Raw genomic sequence first — 25736 nt, 5'->3', positions numbered from 1 at the left:
GAGGGCGTACTAGTAACGGGTGGCCGCCATTATTTTCCTTCTAATTCCTTCCTGTGTATAGTTGTCACTGGTCACTGAAACTGTTTCTTTTGATATAAGTAGGTTTCAGTTTTCGTTTCATTTTCTGGACCTTTTCTTTTTTTTATTGGGTTCCAATAAATACCCATGTAATAACAAAAAATTCCTGAAAACACAGAAAACTCTTAGCTAGTCCGGATCAGAAACGATTTTTTTTAATGTCAACAACAATAAATATGTAACTAACGGACCCGAAAGACGTTGTCTTGCCCAAAAGTTGGCTTGCTTGCTATTAGCTGGTTCAGCAAACGCAACATCTTAAATATTAGAATTTTTGATAAACCATATACTCAATTACATTTGAAATTGAATTCGCAGCGCCACCTATCAGGTTTTATTGTGAATCTAAACCAATCAAAAACCCACACACACACAAAAATTTATCAAAATCAAAGATATTATTATCTAGATTAATAAATAAATAAAGACACACGATATTTATTTTTGCCTTTTTTTAGCTTTTTACATATTCGTAATAAGGGTTAGTTTTTTTGTTCTATCTGCTCATTGGCTAAGAGTCCTCGTCGTGTTCAATTCAAAATCGTGCCATAATCAAGGAAGAAATACGTGAATACGCGTGAATGATGAAAAATCTGACCACGTCTAACCCTGAGCCCTCTTAAATGATGACACTCGACTCATGTCCAACATGAAATAAGTCATTGTTTAACCGCCAGACTGGTTTTGACGCAAGACTGACCTTTAATTTAAAACTAAAAGAAATGATAAAATTACTTAGTTGTGTCACGAAAGCGTGCATAAACTGTCGGGGTAAAAGGAAAAAGACTTTTCATTGATAAGTAGGTACCTAGGCACTTGTTTATGATTGAATTCCAAAACTAAAAACTTTTATATTTAAATATTGAATTTATGTAGGTACCTTGGTATTTATTTATGGTTGAATTCCAAAACATTAAATAATTATCTTTCAAATATACAATTCATTTTGCAAATGTCAAACTCTGATTTCGTGGCCATCAGGGTTGCACTTTATGTAGGAATACAGTTTTCAAAAATGTATTGAATATTAATTAATATTATTTTAGCATTACCAAAAGTCCAGTAAAAAAAAAAATTGTAGAAATAATAAGGAATTTTAGGGAAGGATGTGATTGAGATCCACAAAAAACGAATGCTGTTTGTAAGCATTCAAGTACGAACTTTTTTATACACAAAAAAACAACATCCTTCCACTGTCTCGAACATTCTCAACATTCTCGTCGAATGCAACCCTGGTAAATCGATGAATAAAACATTTGTGTTTCTCAGTTTTTTTTACAGATTTGATTAGAGATTTTAATATCTACGAACTGGCACAGCGCAAAGTTATTTATTTTGCTGAAAACTGCATGTAAATAGGCCATTTAGGAGGAGTTCAATGACATTACACGTACAAAATAATAAATGATGAATAAAAAAATATGTTAATCCTTGCGAATGCCAAGACTTCCATAATAATATTATCAGAAGAATTCAAGTAGAAAAATATTTTGAAAAATGCCATTTATATAATTTTTAAATATTTTTATTTGCACCACAACATCCTAGGAGGCCTAATTTCAGTGATGAATTACAGTACAGAATACCCAGGCTTGAGAGAAACAACTTTTTTTGTGTTGACCGGGAATCAAACCCGGAACTTTCAGTGTGTGCGTCAAGCGTCATTACCTCTTCACCACGGAGGCCGTATTATTTGCTTATATTACGCCACCACGTTTTTAATGTTTTAACATATTTTTGAAAAATTAAACTTCTTAATTTATTGCAACAGAGAGGAAACACATTTTTTTAAGGGAACGTGGAAGTCTTTTTTAGAAACAGTCTTGCATTATTTCTTGAACCCAGCGTTGTAGCTAAGGGCTGACCAGGCAGACGACTGCCAGGGGTGCATCCGTCAGGGGGCGTACTTAGCAGACCCACCGCCTTCTTTTCTCTTTCCTATAAAATAAGTCTTGGGGAGCGCAAACTTCTTATCTTGCCAAGGGCCCTTACGACCCTAGCTACGACGCTGCTTGCACCGTATAAATATACTGATTTACATTTTCACCAAAGCTTAGAATTAACAAATTTCAAAATAAATTGAAATAAATTTTGAGTTTTAAAAATTACGATTTTATACGAATTTGGGTAAATCAGTCAACAGACTAAAAAAATTCATTATGGACGCTTTATAGACAAACTTTACAGGTCAAAAACGTGAAAATTATATTTCAAATATACAATTCATACTTTATTGTAGAATTTTCATATCCGAATTGTATATTTATGTCTTATCTGTATTATTATATCATACATACATTTTATATAGTAGAAATATATAAATGTTTTTAATAAATACTTTTTTTTTCACAGGTGAGTGGACTGCGGTTTGAAACCCAACTAAGGACATTAAATCAATTCCCTGACACTCTATTAGGAGACCCTGCTAGACGGATTAGATACTTCGATCCTTTAAGGTAAAAATATTGTTTATTCATATAAATAAAATAACACATAATAAAGGTATATAGGAACTAAAACGGAAGTTACTTTTGGTAATAAATTGCAAAGAACAAAAAAATCTAAAATAAACCATTAAAGATGAGTCGGTTAACCTGAAATCAGTTTTGTAATCAACCTAGGCACAAAAAAATAAAAATGCAAAAAAAAAATTAACAAAAAAATCATCTAATATAAAAATGTGTTTTTCTAGTGTAGGTATTTGAATTTTGAAAACTTATGAATTAATTATTTTTTTATTGCTATTTGGCTGGGTTTATTAAAAGCATTTTTTTATATCACCTTAAATCAACGTTGTCCAACTGGCTACCCAACTTTTTTTACGGCCCGCGGACGACTTAGGAATTTTATATGAAAATAAAAATGACATTGAAACGACTAAAACCATCAACAATGACGTGCAAAAACTATTAGAATGGACAAACAAAAACTTCTTAACACTTAATGCCAAGAAATGCAATATAATACATTTCGAAACACAAAAGAAGAACCATAACATGAACATAAAAATAAACAACGAAACTCTTAAAGAACTAGAACATGTGACTTACCTAGGACTCACAATAGACAGACAATTAAAATGGACAAAACACATAGACGGACTCACTAAAGTAATGGCATCACTACATAGCCTCTTCTACAAAATTAAAGATTTTATATCAAGAAAGGAAAAAATTATGATGAACGAAGCCTATGTCAAAAGTAAATTGAGTTACATGATCGCCTTCTGGGGAACTGGTAACAAGACAGACATAACAAGAATACAAAGACAACAAAATAAAATTCTTAAACTAACATACAACCTACCCTACCTGACCTCTACGACTGAACTGTACAAAAAAACACACCAGTTTGACATAAACTACTTGACTAAAATTGAGACCTTAAAAATTGTGCACAAAATAACAATGGGAAACATACAAGACGACGACATAATATTAGTCAAAAATGCTGACATACATAAATATAACACCAGACAACAAAAACACTATCATATTGAAAAAGCAAAGACAAACACAGGACAGTCAAAAATACTACATAATGGACTTAAACACTACAACGACCTACCTTACTACTTGAAAACTTTTAATGGAGACAAATTTAAAATCAATCTGAAAAAGCACATGATGACTGAACTAACTAGACTAGACGAGACATAAAATGACTAGACAATATTAAATTTCTAATGTAACCCTAACGGGTTTTTTTAAAATTGTAAATAAATAAAAAAAAAAATATATACATTTTACAGCAAATTTTGAATGTAATGCTCGGAGCAAAACTTTGTCAGAATAAATATTGAACGTAACATGTCCGGTGAAAGAAAACAGAAAACTGTGATAAGAATTATCCATCATACATGTAGGTACATTAACATATGAATATAATTTATTGTAATATTAATACTTTTAGTCAACAAGGAAATATACTACTTAGTTTTTTCAGCTAGAAAAAAAAAGTTGTTAAATAATTTTCTGTTTTTTCTATTAGGTAATTTTTTTTATTTTTATATTTTTTTTTTCGTATAAATAAAATAACTTTTGAATTGACGTTAACTGACTTTGAATTTTCTACCATCTTTGGCTCTAGAAATGTTTGCTAAAGAAAAAATGGCCCGCGGCCTAAAAGTTGGACAGCGCTGCCTTAAATAAATAGCCTAAAGCTATTTTTGTAAAAAAAAAAAAACAATTCATTTATTAAAAATGTTAAAATTCTACTTGTTCTTCCATATTTTCGCCTATTATGAACACTTCTGTTTTTGTTTCTATATATCTTAAATATTTTATTTTGTATCTGATGCAATTTTTTTTTTGTGCAGAAATGAATACTTCTTTGACCGGAACCGTCCCTCTTTCGACGCAATTTTATACTATTACCAAAGTGGAGGAAGATTACGAAGACCAGTAAACGTCCCGTTGGACGTTTTTTCGGAAGAAATCAAGTTTTATGAACTTGGCGAGCAGGCGACCAACAAATTTCGGTAAGTGAAATATATATTTTTTAAATTAAATTATTAACTTTTAATATCTCTATAGCAAAGCGTAAAAACTATAGGACAATAAAATCATAAAAATCACCATAATTTTCAGGCTTAATTTTCATAATATTGATAAAGAATTAACGAGGATACGTTTCATTTCATTAGTATTATGAACTACTATCGGAAATAAAATAAAAATATTTCATTTTCAATAGGTACCAACTTCCTCTTTAGTATAAAGGTAGTTTTGTTAAAAAATCGTATCCTAATGTATATTGTTTTTATTTTTTATGAACAAATAACTTACAAAGCCATCATTGATGTTTTAAAATAATTATTATTTACATATACATACAAACATACGTGTAATTATATTTTTGTATATATATGAGTACTTATATGTGTATATAATTATAATTGTTGTTTTTTTATTACTATTTGAAACCCATTTTTAAAATTTGGATTTTAGGTTGAAGAGTTCTTAATTTTACATCCATTTATTATGTGGTTGATAGGTTACCTCATTAGCTTATTTTTTTTAACACATTGTCACACACATACAATACTTATCCTCTCATAGATATATACACACACCCTCACCCAATATATATATAGATATACTTATCGTTACTAACATGTACAATAATAACACTGATACACTATAGCAAGTACAAGTAACATATATATTTCAACCGGCATATTGAAACCATTGTATAAATTGTATAATGTGCTTTGTTTTTACGAGATGAAAAAATGCACGAAGAAATATTATCCGAGCATCTACCGATTTAAAAAAAAAGTTTTTATATCATAAATGCGTGGTAACAAAATGAGGTCTTCATTTAATGACTGTGATTTTATTCATTGTTTCTCCCAAACCAAATAAAAAGTTGTTTTTTTTAGAATTCATGTTTTTGAATGCGTTTATGCTCAAAAATAAAATTTTATTAATGATAAATTTAATTAAAACACTTTCAGTAGCATTTTTTTAAATCCGAATTTGAATCGTGCACAATGATATGTAGATTTAAGTATTTTTATAATTTACGTCTCATTAGAAATTCTATGCATTTCCATTAAAACTATTAAAAGTATTTTTATTTTCAAAAAGTATAACGGCTAATTATGTAAGCATCATTTCAAATAGCTGCAAGGGTTATAATATGTCATATGATAATGAACAAAGAAACCTCATGAAAAAGTATCGGTCGGAAAAAATAGAGGGGAAAAGTTAGTAAGTAAGAGTTGGTGAGTGTAAAAAAAGTTTAGAAAGAGGATTTAGTTTTGTCGAGATCAGCAATCAACCATTTATTTAAAATCTATTTTAATAAATTCGTGCAATATTGTGTTCAGAATATGTACCTGTTTTTTTTACAACAAAACAACATGACTAGATATTAATTTTGGATAAAATTTTCAACACAATTTTGATTTGAGTTTGATTACAAATTTTTTTTTTGGTTCAGACTTTAACGTTGTATAAATTTTATATTAAAAATAGCACGGTACACCAAAACATGGCAAATTAAATTAATGACACGCTTAAATTTTAAGTCGTTACGACTTACCGTGGGCGAGAAGCTTAAATTTGCTGGTGGAACTGTTTCAAATATTTCAATTCGACTTTAAATATGAGTAGCAATCGAAATCATTAGTTTTTTTAAAGAGAATTTCATGAGCATCAGATAACGCCTAGTAATTTTTTGTCGAAAGTTTAATCAACTTAGACACAACATTTCGAGTGATATCTCAAAATTTAAAATAGCTACGACTTACTTTTGGAAAAGAGTTTGAATTTTTTGGTCAAACAAATTATGCGCCTTAATTTTGCATTGCTCCTGCTTTCTCGATCTCGAGGAAGGATGTCTCGATCACCGTGATACGCCGCACCGGATAAATTCAAGGTTGAAAATTTTGAAGCTGATCTAAAATAGCATTTAAAATGACGTGCCCAAATTTTACGTAAATCAGTAAAGTTGCCAAGGCCCGTATCAATTTTATCCACAAAAAAAAATAAAGTTTTCTGTATGAAAAATAGAATATGTACACAATGTTTTTTTTCTAAACGTGGTCAATTATGGGTTATCGACGAAAATTCTTAAGATTTTCATACATTTTCACCTTAAACATAGATTTAACTGCCGTCTCAAAATGAACCGATAAATATAGCGTTTGAAATCGCGGCCCAGGTTTACTATTGTCATTTAGTTTTTTTTTGTTGTAAACTACGACTTCACTATTTATAGTAAAGAATAATTTTTTGGTGAAAAAATAATATGCCCTAATAATTTATACTTTTCAATGATATTACCAATACCAATAGCTTTGTTTTATGTAGAACACGTTACAATATGAAAAGAATTAAATTGTAAAATGGTAGTTGTGTGTTATTTATACATATATGTATGTCTGCGAGGTCGTCTGGTACTTTTTTGATGAAAAAGGTTTTTCATGTTTTGAAACATAACAAGACCGGTGAATATAGGATTTTAGTAAAACCCTAATTAAAAAAAACAAGAAAAGATGTAGAATCTTTTAATTAAAATTATTATTTTACATTACTTCCGTCAGACTCATAGTTTTTGAGTTATAAAGCCAACAATAGAGAGATTTCAAACTGGCAAAAAGCAGTATTTTCACTAAACGTTTTACTAAATATTCAATAACTGTTTTGATATACACAAATAAACACTGTTTTTCTATATGGTATATTTAATACCACTAACTTTTTTATTGTTTTAAAATTTAAATACTTGTAACGGATCTTAGAGCACGTGATTGCGAGTCGAAAAATCTCTTTTTTGAAGACAACCATCGATTGTTTTTTTGAAACAATCTTTCACGTGGAAATTCAAGCAAGGATATATTGCGCTAGAAAATTTACCGTATTCATTTTTCACTTTTTCAATATTTATTTTCGGTAAGCATAAATTACCCTAAAGTCCCAATAGTCAGCGTCGCGCTGCGTAGGGGAAAAAATCGGAACACCGGGCAAAGCAGCGCTGTGACGGCCTTTTGACATTTTCCGAAATTTAAAGTTGAAAACTGTACCGTTGATCTAGAATGTCGTTTCTAAATAACACGTCTTTACAAAACAAGGGAGAGATCTGGTAAGGGGTAAACAGTTTGGTAAATGTATTTTCTACTTCTTTGCCTAAGTTTAACGAAAATATCTTTAATTTGTGTAACGGGATATTTTATTTTTATTTTCAACTCAGTCTAGATGGAGTTTGCTTTTCCGTGTAGCTTTATTAAAGTATAACAGTCCAGGTACCATTAAGCATCGTATAATGTTTCTTATGAAATATAATAACCCTAGATTCTCGTTAGAAAATACAAAATTAAACTTTCCAAAAAGCTTCTGTAACAGTTTCTTACTATGTTGAAGTAAGTTTAATTATTCAAGATAAATTAATTTTTAATTTAATTTTTGCATAACGATGAGACAGTTCTTTACAAATGTCCTTATAACTTTTAACAACTGTCGTCTCGATTAGACATGATAAATCGTTAGAAGCGGGTTTATCATAATCATCATTCAATGTCCGCTCCCTAGTTGGAGCATATGGTATCCACAAAGATCCTCCATGAATCTCTATCGGCTGTCAACTTCTTTGCGTCCTTCCAAGTCAGGTTTTCCCAAAGTTTTGACATAAACTGCCGACGAACAGTCAGCAGTGGACGACCAGGACGTCGAGAACCTGATGCCTTGTAAAGTAGGCAAGTGGTCAAGGCTCAGGAGGCATCCGCAGTATATGACCTAGCCAACCGTGTCGCCTCGACTTCTGTGACAGTTGTCACCGGAGTTTGCTGCGTCTGTTCTCTTATTACTTTATTCCTCGCAAAGTCTAACCACCGCTCACCCAAGATTCTTCTTAGACATTTATTCTCAAAACTCAGAATTTTGCTGTGTTGGGCCCTAGTGAGATGCCGCGATTTGCATCCATAAAGAAGAATAGGTGTTATGCAAGCGTTATGTAGGTGGCATTTGGTTTTCACTAAGTAAATATCCGATCTCCAGATATCCTTCATACTGTTGAATGTGGCGCCTGCTGCTCCTAACCGCACTCCCAGTTCTTTTTGAAAGCTGTCATTTTCTGTAACACATATCCCCAGATATTTGAAACTCTCGACCCTTTCGATGATCTGGTTTGACAGAGTCAGGAGATTTTGAGCATCAAAGCACAAAGTATTACATAGTACATGGTTTTTGCTATATTGATTTTTAAACCCATGCATGCGGAGTACCTATTTAGCTTATCTACAGTGACCTGAAGACCCACGACTGAATCGCCAATTATAACCGCATCATCGGCATACTCTAGGTCGCAGAGCTTTTGTGACCTCAAACCAATATGTCACAACATCGTCAATTCTGATTCAGCATTTGCTACTTAAGTGAAGGGCTTTAATAAGTTCGATTCGTTTTATAGGCATCCCATATGCTTCTGGTATTTTCCAAAGTGTAGGTCTATGCGGGCAATCAAACGCTGTTTCGTAATCTACGAAGCACATAGTCAAGGAACTATTTAGTTCCTTGTTCTCACGTGGAACACAGCGAATGTTGTGGATATGATAAAAGCAAGTACAGAAAAACGTCATTTATTTACTACCCTCGGAGATATATTTGAGTTATTTCCTATTTTATTGTCAGTTGTCGGAGTTCTTGATATCTGCTTTGTAAGGCCAAATCAAAACTGATTTGTTTCTCAGAAACTCAACTAGCTCTGCGACTTATCGACCTGCAAGCCTCAAAGTATTTTCTCTTGGTACAAACCTACATATTCGATATTATTATTATTTTGTTTATGATAGAATTGATTCATTAAATTCATTAAATATAAATATATTCTTAATATTTAATGCATTAACTTTGTGGTCAAATATTTTTATAAATGTTATTAAATATTTGTATATAACCACTTACCGACTTTTCTATGTCTACCGGTTTGGAGACGTACCCGTCTCTTCATCAGGACACCAATTAAACCAACATGCAAAACCCACTGCACACCTTCACCATAGTTGTTCCACAAAAATATAAAACCAACATGACATGCATTTTAATAAACACATGCACTGATTGGGACAAACATGCACTGATTAAATTAATAAAATATTCTATTTAAGAATTAAAGAAAAAAATAGAGTAAAACAATTTTACATCCTGTCAACAGTAATTATCTTTAATTAAATTAATCAGTGCATGTTAGTCCTAATAAGTGCATGTGCTTATTAAAATGCATGTCGTGTTGGTTTTATATTTTTGTGCAAACAACTGTGGTGAAGGTGTATAGTGGGTTTTGCATGTTGGTTTGCATGTTGGTTTAATTGGTGTCCTGACGAAGAGACGGGTACGCCTCAAAACCAGTAGACATAGAAAAGTCGGTTAGTGGTTATTTACAAATATTTAATAACATTTAATAAATACATTCGTTTCAAATCTGCAAAAAGTCAACTTGACAGAAGAGCCGTTGATTTATTTTTAATTTTTTACTCATACCAGTCATTAATAATTTAATAACTCTGGTAATTAATGCACATTGTCACGTGACAATATTTCTGGCATTATACACACAACGTAGCTTAACGCCGATCCGTCTGCCCAAATCGCACCTGGTTTGCTAAACCCTGACCGATATTATTTTTCCGGGAATTCCCTGTTAGTTAGGTGAGCGTCACACTCCCACTACGCCCCGCCTCCCTTCTCCCCGCGTTGTGTGTGCAAACGGCCCAGGGCAGTCCAACATTACCAACCCTATCGATTTTTCGGTAGATCTACTGATTTTAGGTGCAATCTACCGCATTCGATTAAAATATCTCATATAATGAAATTACGATATAGAACGATAGTTGTTAAACTTTTTTTGACAAAAGCTGCTACCTTCCCTCTTCTGCTTATGGCTTTTTTTTGGTGGGCGGTTACAACGCTAGGCCAGTCTAAAACTAAATATGGTACTTTGTTTATTATTTATTATCATTATATTTCATACACAAAATTATAATTTAAACAAAGTTGCTTTGACTGCCTAACTAGTGTTATTTACCCCGTTCTAAAACAGTCAAAAAAATATAAAAAACAGTAATCAATATATAGAAATAGTTATAAAGATAGAGGACAAAGTGAAAAACAAAGTTAAAACATGGTAAAAAATGTAGTAAAAACATAGTTAAAATGTAGTAAAAAAACGAAGCAAAAACATAATAAAACCAAAGTAATAAATGTAGTGAAAACATAGCAAAAACCATAAAAAATATTTAAATATGCATATAAAAATATTTTAAAACTCAGTAAAATGCAAAATAAAAACAGAATACATAGTAAGAAACATATTTAAAGTCATAGTATAAAAAATGAATGGATGTGTATTGCAAAAAGCATATTTTAAAAAAAAAACATCGCAAAATACCGAATAGAAAGAGAAAAAAAAACATTAAAAAATAAAAAAAGTAAAAGATGTTATAAAAAAAATACATTGTTAAAACAAATTAAAAAGTCATGAGGATCTTAAAAAATTAAATCACTGTGAGTATGTTTGCCATAATGAAATCTCTTTGGTGGACGTAACGCGCATAATAAGAGTTATGGCTTCAACCGTGTTATGTAATTGAAAATAACATTCTCGATTAGTGCCTAGTGTACTGTTGCTATTGACTACTGCCTTGTCTGTTTTGCCACACATTAACGATTAGTGTATAAAGTATTTTTCATTTGAACGAACCAGTGAGCATGTCTTCCTCATAGGCTAAGACAGATCTATCACACATTATAGTTTAGTGGCAAATGCACCAAATCCGAACAACCAACATGTCTACAGACATTTCCGACTAGTGTAGCTTATGTTCTTTATGTACTAGAACCAGTGTAAATCTATCATTCCTCAGACATTCAACATTACTGTTACATAACTTGTGTTCTTTAAACGTTGAGGCTAATGAGCAAATCTTCATCACAGGCTAAGACAGTCGTTCCGCACATTATTGTTCAGCGCCCACTGCAGTCACTACGAAGAAGCAAGATGTCTCCCGACATTCTGCAATTAGTATTAAATGTGATCCTTATCTACAAAGACTGATGTGATATCTTTGTCATGACCTGGAAGAGCCGTACTATTCCTTCTTGTTTGGTGCCTAATACACAGCACCTTAAAAATACTGCAACTCCTACCTCCTGACCCCGTCACTAGTGTAACCTCTGTTTCTTAACCAAGGTCTAACGTGTACGTCTTCTTCATATCTAACACTCCTGTTGAGAATATTATTCTTTAATTTCAAATGCTCTCCTGGCAAGGAACGCTTTATCTCTTTGACTCGGTGAATAGTGTAACCTGTATCCCTCATCCCCGGTCCAGTGTGTATGTATTCCTTATACTGAAGACTGTAATTATAAACATTGTTGTTTGATTATTATTCTTATGCTGAAATAGAGTCAATGTTAAATATTTCTAGTCTACAAAAGCGTAGAACTAATATTGACTCCATATATATGTTCGGCATACTAAATGGTATAATCGATGTTCCATCATTACTGGAACAAGTAAAATTCAATATTCCGACTCGTAGATTGAGAATCAATGAAGTACTGTTCATTGATCAGCATAGAACAAACTATGGCCTAAATTCTCCAATGACCCGTCTTTGTCGTATTGTTAACTCAAGACAAGATCTGGACTTTTTTGGTTTAAGCTCACAAAGATTTAAACGAGCACTAGATAAATAGTCCAGATCTTATCTCGATGTCCCTTATGTTTGTCAATGCATCTTTCTTTTTTTTTATGTTTTAAACTATTCTTTTATTGTTATATTTAAACCTTATAAATTGTAAACATGGACAATGTCCGTTAATAAATAAATAAATGTCTAATGCATTTCTGCAAGCAACACTGTAACTTCATGCCTCCCTGATTAGTGTATCCTGCATTCTTCATCCTCGGACCGGTGCGTCTGTGAACAGCAGATGAGATCCCCCCAACCAATGCCCAAGATACTTGCACGCCAAGAGATAACAGTAGTCACAACCCGAGTTTAACGATTTGTATATCTTCTTTCTTCGTTTCTAACTAGAATCAAAATTAGCATAAAGTCATATCATTAGTTAACTTCAATTTGTTAAAGACGTCAGGGGAGCAATTACAATCGGAAGATACAGAAGTCATACAATGGCGGTATAGTTAATAAATAAATTCTCCAGAGCTATTACGATATTAGGTACTCTACCGACCCTGTATCTTCAAGTTTCGGAGAAAGTACATCGATATGTACCGAAGGCTCAAGTACCTCACAGTATCTACTCATTAAAAATAACAAAAAATTTGTTCCACCAAACATGTTTCGCTTTAATTAGGATTTAATACAAAATTTAATCGCTCTGGGATAGCCACCTTTTTTTCTTAAAAGCCTATTTAAAATACGAAAAAGAAAAAAATCCATTTTAAAACCTAATTAAATTTGTATATAAATGACAGTTTTTTTAACTTTGGGTAATTGGAACGCATGCATAAGATCATGTGACCTTTGAGATTTGGAAAAATATTGTCACCAAAAAATAAATATAATTATCATGTTTTTCCCGCATCCTTTCCTATCTTTCTGAGAGCACGTATCGAGATGTCAATAGAGTCGCCGGCGTTTTAATACCTATTTATACCGGTAGATACCGATAAACAATCCGTCTGGGAATTGTCAAACGTCATATAAAAATTACGTTCAAGCCAGCATATTTTGCCTTAATTGCACTTTTTCTATTATTTTCAATTGTGTTGAAGTTAATGCTTTTTATAAAAAGCCTAACCTGTAATAACAGAAGCTTATTTAAAATACGAAAGAAAAAAACTTTAATTTTTAGTTAAGTGTTGAACGCGGAGTAAAGAAAATACTTTAATTTAAATTTAGGGTCACTTATTGGTTTGGCTCGATCATATGACGTCAGAGATGACGTAATGAAAACGCGTATCAACATATCGGTAGACCAAATTTTCAATACCGAGGAAGGTGCAAATACTAATAGTAATAGAAAAATTTTATATACCATCTCGGTATGTATCGATGAAGATAACGTTTCTAATTGCGACCCTGTTTCAAAAAGGAATTTATCAAAGCAACGTATTTTTTTTGTTTACCAAGAGAACCCTTTGTTTATTTACTCTTTGTTATTTTCCGTATCACCGTTACAACATGTACGTTTCCTTATTACAGTATTGTGCGAATTAATGGAATAAAATTCCGTGTAATCATAAAATACGTTTTTAATTAATATTTTGAGTTACAGGTGACGTACAAACATAAAATAGTGACGTACAAACATAAAATAATTCTTATTTTTAAGGATGTTTTTCCTCCTTTTGCTTTTGTAACAGCCTGAATACGTTTTGACATGGAATCAGTTAAACTTCTGCAATTTTTTTTAATCTGTCATCTCAAAACTACGCCTGAATAACAGCTCTTATCATCTTTATCTAGGTGAAGCAGTCCAATTTTTAAATCCTTGATCACTCACATTTTTTTTATAGGGTTAAAGTCAGGTCAATTTTCCGCCCAGTCTAAGAGAGTTTTTTTTTATCATTGAAATACTTAAGCATAAACTTTGATACGTGACAAGGAGCCGAGTCCTGTTGAAATACAGCCCCACCATTAGGACAACATTTACTCAGTTCTGTACTCAAGTGCTGCTCTAATAGAGATTTTCGTTGAACTATTTATCATTTCTTTTATTTATATAAAAAATCCGGTCCCCATATACGAAAAGCAGTCCCAAAACAACTTCTTCAAAGAATTTCTCACCGTTTGGTCAATATGTGCCACAGTAAGTTTTTCATCCCCACTTTTTCTAACAAATTTTGTGCGATATCCCTGCTAAAAAAAATGGGTCTTATCTGAAATTAGCACCTTTTTTCAGTCTTCCACAGTCCATTTGGAATATTTTTTAGCCCAAATGAGTATTTGTGTTATCATCCGTGCTATCAGGAGTTGTTTTTTCTCTGGTCGAATTGATTTTCTCCCTGATTCAATGAGTCTTCTTTGTACTGTTGAGTCATGTATCATTACCCTAGTGGCTGCCGAATCTCGTTGACTTTCGTCACTTGCTTTTATGGGGTTAAATTTACTATTTTTAATTCAAGATATTTCATCTCAGACACTAGTTTTCCGGTTTCTTCGACATTTGCCAATTATCTTTACTTCAACTAACCTTGTTTCTCTTTTCTGCTTAATAATATTTTTGGCTGCTCCCTGACTCACAAAACATTCATTTGCAATCTCTTTCTGAGTCATTGATGTATGTTCACTTAAGGTTATATGTTTTATTTCCTTTTTCTCGGCGTGATATCCATGATTTAAACCAATTCAAAAACACTGTTTAATATGAGAGCAATTTATAAAATTAGTTCTATATTGAGAAAATGTAAAGAAAAAACAACAGATAGTACACCAACAAACACCAATATGAGCTCTTAAAGGAATAAAGACTTGTATTTCTTATTTTTTGACGCTAAACAACTGTCAAATTGACATATGAGTGTTATTCTCTTACTCAGTCCATTAATTCGTACAATACTGTACTTGTTTAAGGTTTAGATTTAGATTTCAACAACAGCTCATTTAAAATTTCGTACGTTCATATCCTTGTTTTAAAATGTTTTTTTTTAATGTTTATACTGAATCGTCAAATTAACTGATTTTCTAATTTGTTTTTATCTCTACAAACCCTTGAACATTTTCTGTTTGTAATACCTTACAATCTAAAATATTTCGTTTCTCCCCCTCGCTAGTGTAGTCATTAATCCATTGGACTATCGTGCGCTTAGTTTATTTATTTACAAATATATCGCAATTGCAGTCGATGTTTTTTTACTAGTAGAACCCCTATTACATAATTACAGACTGTGAAACGGGAAGAATAAATTTTTCAATAATATATTATGACAGTGTTTATGCACTTATAAGGTACATACATATACATTGACGAATAAACTATTCAATACGTTCTTTATAATTTAATGGTTCCACTCAACTGTAAAGGTTGGCTGTTTTAAATAATAAATAAGTGCTACACTGGAACCACTCTCTTGATTTTAAAGCATGAGATACGTCTTCTCCCTACATTGCGTATTCCTTCAATTTTTCTTTGCAATATGATTTGAACTATTTTATATTCTCTCTCAGCATAAAATATCTAAAGAAGCTCATTTTTTAATTTTTTATTTTGCTTTGTATTTCTCTTTGATTTCCGTATATCTTTGTACTTTATTGCACACTTCCAATGAAAATGACTTTTTTTGAAATGTAGGTAATCTAATTAATTTTATGAATTCTATTTATCAATCATTAGCGGAATCAATTATGAAGTATAACATTACTAGTTGGTGCCTTTTTTGTAGAACCAACATAAAACTATTTTAGCAAAACACGGCTCTAAAATTAGTTAATTATCGATGAGAAATAGGTACCTGAACTTTTTTAAATGCAAGGGTGCCTGTCCGTTAATGCTATTTTACGGCTCAAATGTGTTCCTAGATATCGGTTTGATAGTACCTACGAGAAAAGGTATATAAATTTACATAATACAAGACTAGCACAACGTGAAAGCTTGTCAGTACAGAGGTTTTTAAACAAGCATGGCCAAAGATCACTTCATTATACAATTCCTCAATTTTTTTATAAGTTCCTAAGTAGATCTGAAAAGAAAATTCTGACAAAACTTCTAAGAAAAAAATAATTCAATGGCAAATATGTAACAAGGCTTTTTATTGATTATTATTTTATATTAATTTTCAACCATTAATTTTTTTATAAATGTATTTTGTTTGAAAATACATATGCTTTTAGTTTTTAATAAGGTTGATATTACTTTTTAAATTTATATAATTTCTTCAACTGTTTTCTCTGAAAAGGAAAAATTAAAAACCTGCGGACAAGCTGGTTTCGCAATTGAGTGGGTTTCATTATTTTCTGTTCATGTTTACCTTCTTAAATTAAAAAATAAGTATATTACAATGTTGATTTTAGTATTCCGATAAAATAAAGTAGTTCTTTAAATCAAAAAAAAAAATCGAAGAATTTCTCGCACAAATTGATAACTACCAATATAAAAAAGGGATGCCTTGTATCACAATTAGTGAAATGTTAGTTACCAACTTGTTCTAGAAACCTGACGATTTATCTTTAAAGGATTAATTAGACTCTTAGATTAATTAGATTCTTTGAAAAATAAATTTAGTTTCGTAAAAAGTATTATTAGACTCTTTTATAATACATCTTTTTGAATACGTAACATGACCTCTCACGGAATTCAATTTCAGAAAATCTTAAAAACTATCCAAAATTATTGGGTAAATTGCTTTTTCGAAATATTTAAGGTATCATTTTTAACTCAAATGAATAGCGCATTAGTGTTACTCGGAAGTTTAAATAATGCTACGATACGGCGTTGAATAGGTAAGCTGTAACCACTGACGCATTTACAGCTTTCACAAAGGGGGGTGTTCTGGAAAAAGTAAGAACAATTCGATGAGAACCTAGTATCACTGGGTTTGTTTTTTTAAGTATTATGCAGGTAAGATAAAAAATAGAAAATAAAAAATTCATTGGAAATTGAATGTTAGTTAAAAAGTTTTTCATCGTTGTTTTTTTTCAACCGCAACATGTCAGGAGGCCTAATTTCAGTAGTGAATTACAGCACAAAACACCCAGGCTTGAAAAAAATCTAATTTATTTTTTTGTGTTATCACCGTAAATTGAACTCGGAGTCTTCCGTGCGTGGGTCAAGAATCTAAGCCATAACATCACCGAAGTAGGTTGTATGTTTAGTTTAAAATGATAAATCGTATGTTTAACATCTAATTGTTCACCTATTTTGTTGGGTGATACACAACCCTTACATCCAGTAAAAATTCATGAGAGCGAGACTAGTGAGTCTTTCGTCTCCTATTTGATTCTTAAGGAAAGTCTTCAATATTTTTAGGATGGAGGAACCTCTTTCGAGGGTTATTACAGTAAATTCGATTTTTCATCGACCTACCAGGGTTGCTTTCGAAGAGAATGCAAATCCAAAAAAAATGGAAGGATGTTGTTTTTTGTGTTTAAAAAAAGTTTGTTTTTGAATGTTTATAAACAAAGTTAACTCTTTATAGATCCCAAATCAGATTATCCTGTTAACTTTTTTTTACAAATTCGATTGATATTTTAATATCTACGAACACACACAGCGCAAAGATCTACATTTCGCTAAAAACCGCACGTAAATCGGTTAAGTCTTTTAGGAGAAGTGACATCACACGTACAGAAGAATTATATATATAAAGATATATTTTTTTATAAATACAAGCGGATACATTAATTCATTAAGTTTGTTAGACCGATCACCAGTTTCATTGCCCTCGCGACATCGTCATTCTGTTAAATGTTTTTTTGACATTACAATCCGATAATATCACAACCTGAGAACCGCTTACGATTTTTATAAATCTATGCTAATGATATTACAAAACTGAAGTTAATTTCATACTGAATTTACTAAAACATGAATTATTTTAAACTATTACAATAAATTACGTCATTATTACCCTTTCCGTATAGGGATTAATTGTGCAGGTTCAGTTTTTATAACAAAACAATACATCACATCCACCCTGCCAGGAATTAAACCTGGGACATTAAACAAAGTAGGCAAATACGTCAATTACAACACTATAGAGCGAACTCACATCCGCTAGATTTGCTTTTCAGGATTTTTACCTGCGCGTATCTATGGAGTCCAAAACACTGGTTTCGGATTCTGGCTCAGTTTATAATTTTGATTATTTATTACCTATAAACGCTTGAGGGTTTTCATATCGCATGTATAAAATTAAACCAAAGAGTTTTATTTATTATATGAAAATACAACATTAAGAATAAAGTATCAAATGACATTAGGCTTTATACTTCATTTACTTGTAAAAGAGTATAATTAAGAGTGTTGAAAAATTTACATCGTTTTAAGGGAATAAAGTTTACAGCAGGCATTATTTAAGTTTAAATGAGAAAAACAGAGAAAGGTCAGTGATATTTTCAGCATTTGATTAATAAAATTATTTTGATTTTATCGCCGTCGGAATTTCTACTCTAAAAACTGAGAACGGAAAATCAAACACATCAATTTCTTCATACTCGTTTCCAAGCCGGTGTGGTCTGACAATCGAAGAATGTACAAAATAATTATGTTTACAAGACGCCACAACAAAAGTAAACTGCAATTTTGACATCTATTTGGTACTTTAATACTTTTTAACCTAGCTAAATCATGGACGTTCAGTGTGAAAGAGTTTTTTTAAAAATGTATTTTTGGACATTTTTTTTTAACGCGTAACAGATATTTGGATAAACAAATTTTGTGAAATTTTAATTTATGAATATAATTAAAAAAACATTTTTTATTTTAATTAAATCAGCCTACACAACCTATTAAAATGTTGTTAAAAGAAAAATATTTATTTTAAATATTTTATTTTTTAATAGATCTTGCCCTAACACAATTAAAGACATTGGAAACAAAGATAGCAAACTCCCGTTTTGATTAACAAATTACAACAGGGATGGAGAACACCTTAAATAAGGGAATATGGATGTCAAGGCATTCACAGGGCTTATGACCCGTCATTGGTCGGTTTCAGTGGCCACTTTACACACTATGTAACATTCACCATCTTGCCTATGTTTGAACATCCATACTTCTTCAATTCCTTCATCTGTTGATTTTAGTGAAGTCTTTTGATGTTTTCGAGACAAAAAACAAAAACTGCTTCTCTAATGCCAAAGAGAGTCTTTATGTTAAAAATGTTTTTTTTACTGAACTTAAACCTTAAAATAGTAATAAATAGCTTTAATAGAAACACGAATTAAAAAAACTTTCTTAATATTTGTATGGCACGGCCAATTAAAAAATTTAAATCTCAAGCCTGTCATTGGTCGAATAAAATAGCTGATGGATATTACTTCGTTTGCTTAACACTATTTTCAAACCATCAGAAGTATGATTTCAAACTATATTTGCAACTCAACTCATGATGTTTATAAAAATAAACTACAGAATGACATCATGATAAAAAAATAATTTTTGGAGGTTGCTATATTTGCTTCCAATGCCCTCAACTAAACCAATATGTTGCAACAGTAAAAGCTCCAACGAATATTAAAAAAAGTTCATCAAAGACCAAGGTTATCTTTATAAAATAGCTTATATTTATTTTGATTTTATGTCAAAAATTCATGTTATGCCAAAATTAAAAAACTCCAAATTTACTGTGCACGAGAGACTGATCGTTACTTTTGAATTGTAAAATTGTATTTGATGTAGAGATGTGTGATTTTCCGCCGTCAAATAGTTACCGTTCTGCTTACTGACTGTTCCATTGAGATGAAAGCGTTCTTCATGACTCATAAAACTTTGAGTAAATGGTTAAAAATGTTTTTTATTGAAAACTTTTGTCGAGAGAAGAATATTTTTGAAGCTTGATTTACATATGAAACAATTATAAATTAGTATCTATGCAATGTATCTCGATATGATGATGTGTATCTCGATCATTTATGTTACATGATGGTAAGATGATCAGTCTTAAGCCGTAGGTACCAGTCTAGGGATTATCAAATATTGAAGTGCAAAAACCCTTTTTAAATAAATATTTCATGTCAACCACGTCGGGAATTGAACCCGAGACCTCTTGCACGATAGACACACGCGCTGACTACTACACTACGGGGACGACGCAATAGTACATGCTTGATGTCTTAAGTCATAACACATATTTAATAAAATGCCATCTATTATGTCGTAAAGTAATTAATTTAATAAAAAATGTCTTTAAGCTGATAAAAAAACTTTTTTTTCATCTATGCAATTGTTTTTGGTTATTTATTTTTATTGAAAAATCAAACGAGACCAAAACCTGATAGAAAAACATTTTTTTTCTTATTGAAAAAAAATAATTATTATTTTATAGAGATAAAAATATATTATTATTTGTAGAGATTAATTAAAACGCAAGAACATTTTTTTAAAGCACTTTAAGTTTAAATTTAATGTTTTTCAATATTACAAGCATTAACTTTAGGTTTAAAATTTTTACTTAACATTAGTAAATATTTGTATATAACTCCTTACTAACTTTTTATGTCTTCCGGTTTCGAGACGTACCCGTTTCTTCGTCAGAACGCTAATTAAACCAACATGCCAAAACTTCTTTTGTAATGGTAACCTTATACCTGTTAAATTCACGCCTCTCTCTTCACCCTCTCCCTATTTTCACAACTATTTCTTCCACAACATGAAATATTTTTATAACCTAAGCAATGCATGTAAGGGTTGCTTATGCATGGCATGTTGGTTTTATATTTTTGCGCTACAACCATGGTGAGGTTGTAAAATAATTTTTGCATGTTGGTTCAATTGGCGTCCTGGCGAAGAGTGTGTTTCGAAACCGGTAGACATAGAAAAGTCGGTAAGTGATTATTTACCAATATTAAATTAACTTTAGTTAAATAGAATTGTTCATTTCGAAAGTAATCGGTCTTATAATAATTATTTTGTTTTGCTTTAAAAAATAACATAAAGGTAGCCTTAACTTTTTTTTTGAAAACATACTTTCTATGTAATTTTCAAGTTTTTTTGTGTCTAGTTAATTTTTTTCCAAGAATGTTTTTTATAATCAAAATCATATTTTTTTATCCAAATTAAAATTACCTGTAGTTTTATAATGGTGATATCGTTTGGATCCCCGTTTGTGGTGAGGTTCTGCCGAGTTTTCCTTCGGTTAGATTTCCCTCCATGCACTGCTGTTCCTCGTACGAAGCGGACCCGCCCCCTCTACGGAAATATTGATCCGTACTCCCAGACCACCCCCGCCCCCATAGGCTCCCCGCACGCTAACTACACCGGCCGAATCTGTGTTCCGCTGTCAAACCGAAATCGTGGCCACGCAGCATGCGCCTCGCGTGGCAAACATTTAACAAGTGTCAACACCAAAACAACATGAACTTCGATTGATGTCTCAAAAAAGATGAAAAACCCATTTTGAAAGGGAGTGTGGATTTAAAATGGCATAAAATTTGCAAAATACTCTCTTCTGCTTTTTTTGTTGTTTTGTATTTTTCTTTTGCCCTTGTCGCATATTCCTTTATTATAAATTTTGCTTACCGATGATTATAATATAAGCGTTTTTATATAGCAACAGATTTTTAATTCTTTAATACTTAACTATCGGAATTGTTAAGTTACTCTTTTCATAAAAGTGGCGTAAAAGTTGTTACCCGATGTTCTTTGACTGTATTTTTTTATGAATGAAAAATTTTTATTCTGCTTTTGAATCGTGTTTATTTGATATCTTAACTTTTTTCCATTAAGTCGAGAAAATGATATCGGCCAAGGGGCCGCCGTGCCGCAATTGATACGGACCCGATCTATGGCAGTTTCCTTCACTCGTTCCAGAACTTAGGAACGGGCGCTAGGTTCTCGCATTATTGACGGATATTCTCTTTGAGGACTCGGACGGATATTCTCTTGAAGAGTCTGAGACTTTTTAAAATTATTATTTTTTTTTTTTATTATTTTTTTTTTTTATTATAAAACATATAATACAAAAATTACATATTATACTCCCAGGAGTTATTAAAAACTCATTTGGGACCGTACATAAGAAAAAATATTTTTTTCACAAGACATAATGTCATACAAATTAATACATCCGAAATTGAAAGAAAACGAATATGAAACATAAAACACCATCTTATATAAACTACATTAATAATTATCAATATCAAAAGGATTTAAGAAACATTTTTTAATTGCGACACTTCTGGATTTTTTTTTCAGTTTTTCATGTCTTAGCTCATCAGGCAGTTTATTATATTCGGAATGGCCAATATTTTCCAAGGACCTACTGCCAAACTTTGTTGAGCGAAACTTAGACACATGAAGATTCCCTGAATAACGCGTATTGTAATTATGAATATTATGACCAAATGAGTATTTTAAATTTGAGTTAGCAGAAAAGTTGATATTAAAAATAGTATTGGTTATGTCATGCAGTGGCATTACCTTGAAAGGAAGAATCTTTGTTTGACTTTTGACTTTAAGAAACCCCACAAAAAAGTCAGGAACGGTCAAATCGGGTGATCTTGCCGGCCAGTGCAAATCACTAAAACGAGAGATTAAGCGACCCGGAAGTACAGTTCTCAGAATATTGGTTGTGGCTCATATAGTATGCGCCGTTGATACATCCTGTTGAAGCCACATATTCTTTAATCCCACAATTCTCTGTAAAGACCGCTGATTGATGCCCAATTACGTGGCACGTCGTCTGATCGATACTCCGGGATCCTCTGCGACATATTCAGTCACAGCTGGAATAATCTCAGCAGAACGGCTGCTCCGGGGCCGGCCAAACCTGGCAGCATTTCATATTATCCCATACACTTCTAAGCGAGCGGCTAAACGCCCTAGTGTCTATCCAATTGGTGTCGGATGACCGGGAAATCTGCGCCTAAATTCACGCTGCGCCAACATCACCAACAAATTATTACGCAAAAAAATCGAAACAATTTTTGCACGTTCTTAGAGAAGTATTGCGATTCATGACTTGTTGACCTGTACTTTGTATCTGTTTACTTCACAAATATCAAAACTGACATTTGCCGCCATTTGCAAAAGTTATGGCATCTTCCGAGAGGGTGATGACTTTTGCGCCATCTTATATAATTAACAAAGTTTTCTTACGAAGGTATGAATAATATTTTAATATTTTTTTTTTTTTGTTCATATTGCAGAATAACGACATCAGAACTGCAAGAATTTGTTTTTTCTTAAATGAAGGTTATCTAAAAATTTTGCACATTCCGATAAAATTAAATTGCCTTTTTAGTTTTAAAAAAAGAATAACTAGATTCCTTGGGCAAAGAAGGTTCCTTTTGATTTCTGGTTTTAATGATCATTTATTCATTATGTATATTTTCAATTCTTCCAGGTGTGTGATTTTTATTTTTAGGAGCTACATATTTATATTATCAAACCAAATTGCAAGAACAACAATCGTATATACATAATTAATATAACTACTTATTTTGCCTATTATTTAAAATCACTAACATAATTTAACATACCGTTCGGTTTCAGAATTCGACTGATAATTATTACACATTTTATTTTATGACATACGAAGACTTTTAACATGGAAGGATTTAGGAACTCCTTTCCAGGAGCGCGTTTAGTTACATAAATTTAACCTCTTACCCAATAATTTAAAAAAATATTTCGTTTTATGGTTTATGCAAATATTTCAATTTCAGTAAATTGTATGAAACAAAGAAATTATTAATTATTTATCTTAATTTAATTGACTTTTCGTTACTTAAAAAATAATATATTTAATGAAATTATAAAATATTTAATGTACGAGTATCATCAAGGGATTAATTACGAACTAAATTACATTTTTATGTATAAAAATTGGCAAAAAATATTTTTTTTACGCTTTATTATAATTATATAAGGCACTAAGATTCAGAAGAACTGAGCGACATTTAAACACTTTTTGCAAAACGGCCTTCAAAAAACTAAAATTTCGCCAGGCTTTGCTGGGGATCGAGTTAAAATCATTTTGCATACTTTTATATATTTAAAAAAAATCTCCTGTTATTTTAATTTTGTATACCGTGCTTTGTCATTTTACCTTAAAATTGTGGTCATTTTTAAAATTCAACATATATACATTTTACTTTTAGCGTGTTTTATTTTATACCAAATAAGGCCATGAAAAATTTAGGTTGAAGACAACAAAGGTGATCTAAAAAAAATTATTTCAATTTTACGAACGCTGAAAACTTACGATGGAAAAGTTCTTTTTTGTAGGTATCTAAAACGTCTTAAAATGAAATTGGCTTAAGTACAACACTGTTAATTTAACAATTTCATTTTTAGTGTTGACCCTAAATTTTACTTTGCTTCCACTTACCGTTGGAATTTTTTTTTTACCAAAGTGTCTTTTTTTTTTACTTATCAACATCATTGTTTATCTAAGAATCGTAATTTACATTTTCATTGTTAATTACTTTTTGCTACGACATACCGCTAAATAGTTAGATTTTATATCGAGAAATTCCGAAAAAAAGTACCAGGTAAAAATCACAATTTGTCTGGCTTAGGAATTTTCACGTTGCTTTGACTTGCGGTTGAAAAGTTTTTTTTTTTCGTGAAAAAGTTGAAGAACAAAGAAAGGAAGATGAAATTTTTTAGCTTGAAAACAGTATTGTTGGTCTAAAAAACTTAATTTACATGTTGATTCTTAATTTCCCGTCACTACGATTTACCGTTGAAAAGTTCAATTTCAACCATGGTAGTCCAAAACAGAGTTCTCCTGAAAACAGCTCTGTTGGTTTAGCAAATGAATTTTATTTTTTGTTTCAAATTTCACTTTGTTACGGTTAACTGTTAAAAAGTTTAATTTTGTACCAAATAAGTTCGAGAAAAATTTCGGCTTCAAAATTGAATTTAAAAAATTAAATCTGAAATTGCATTTAGCATTTTTACTCTAAATTTCACATCCCCATGATTAGTGCGTCATCAAAGATATTTAACATGTTGATTTTATACCGACTTACTCTTGAAAAATTCGATTTTATACCGAAGAAGTTCGAGAAAACATCGACTTAAAGATAGCAACCATTTGATCCTGAAACTGCATTTAACAATTTGACTCCACAACGTAGTTTGTTTCTATGACGATTCTGATTCTATAACGCATCTTAAATTATGTTTTCAAATTTCGGGTATTTACGCCAACCGTTCAAATGTACGAGGTTGTACCAAACGGATCCAAAACAATTGACTCAAAAAAAGCTCCGTCGATCTAGAAATGGCACGATGATTATAAATTTCAGTTCTCTAAGTTTACAGCAAAATATGTGAGTGTGTATCTACTAAAAACCGAACTGAATTTTTATCTAAATGCTACGTTTATCTGAAAATGGCATTTTACACGTTCATTCCAAATTTCACGTTTCCATAGCTTACTTTTAAGATGTTCAACTCTATCAAGTAGGAGTCTAGTCAAATTTGGCTTAAGAAAAAAGCCTTTTATCTGGAAACGGCATTCGGCATTTTGATTCTAAGTTTCACGCCTTCATAGAGAGTCATAGAGAGGCCAGGTTA

At 31.5% G+C, this 25736-nt stretch overlaps 1 protein-coding gene across 1 annotated transcript in view; it reads left to right on the top strand.

The window, feature by feature from the left end:
* The window catches only part of Sh (Potassium voltage-gated channel protein Shaker), a 91775-nt gene that overhangs the window by 14524 nt on the left and 51515 nt on the right, over positions 1–25736 (top strand). Inside the window, exons 3-4 of the mRNA XM_088226920.1 lie at positions 2431–2534; positions 4397–4558. Coding sequence (XP_088083046.1) covers positions 2431–2534; positions 4397–4558 — 266 coding nt within the window. The remainder of the gene's footprint in view (positions 1–2430; positions 2535–4396; positions 4559–25736) is intronic.

The sequence above is a fragment of the Micrasema longulum genome, unplaced genomic scaffold, assembly GCF_059751315.1.
Source record: "Micrasema longulum isolate JH-2025_06_02 unplaced genomic scaffold, ASM5975131v1 h1tg000477l, whole genome shotgun sequence".
Classification (NCBI taxonomy): Eukaryota; Metazoa; Arthropoda; class Insecta; order Trichoptera; family Brachycentridae; genus Micrasema; species Micrasema longulum.
Note: the sequence above shows the minus strand (reverse complement) of the source record. Positions and strands in the feature narration are given on the sequence as shown.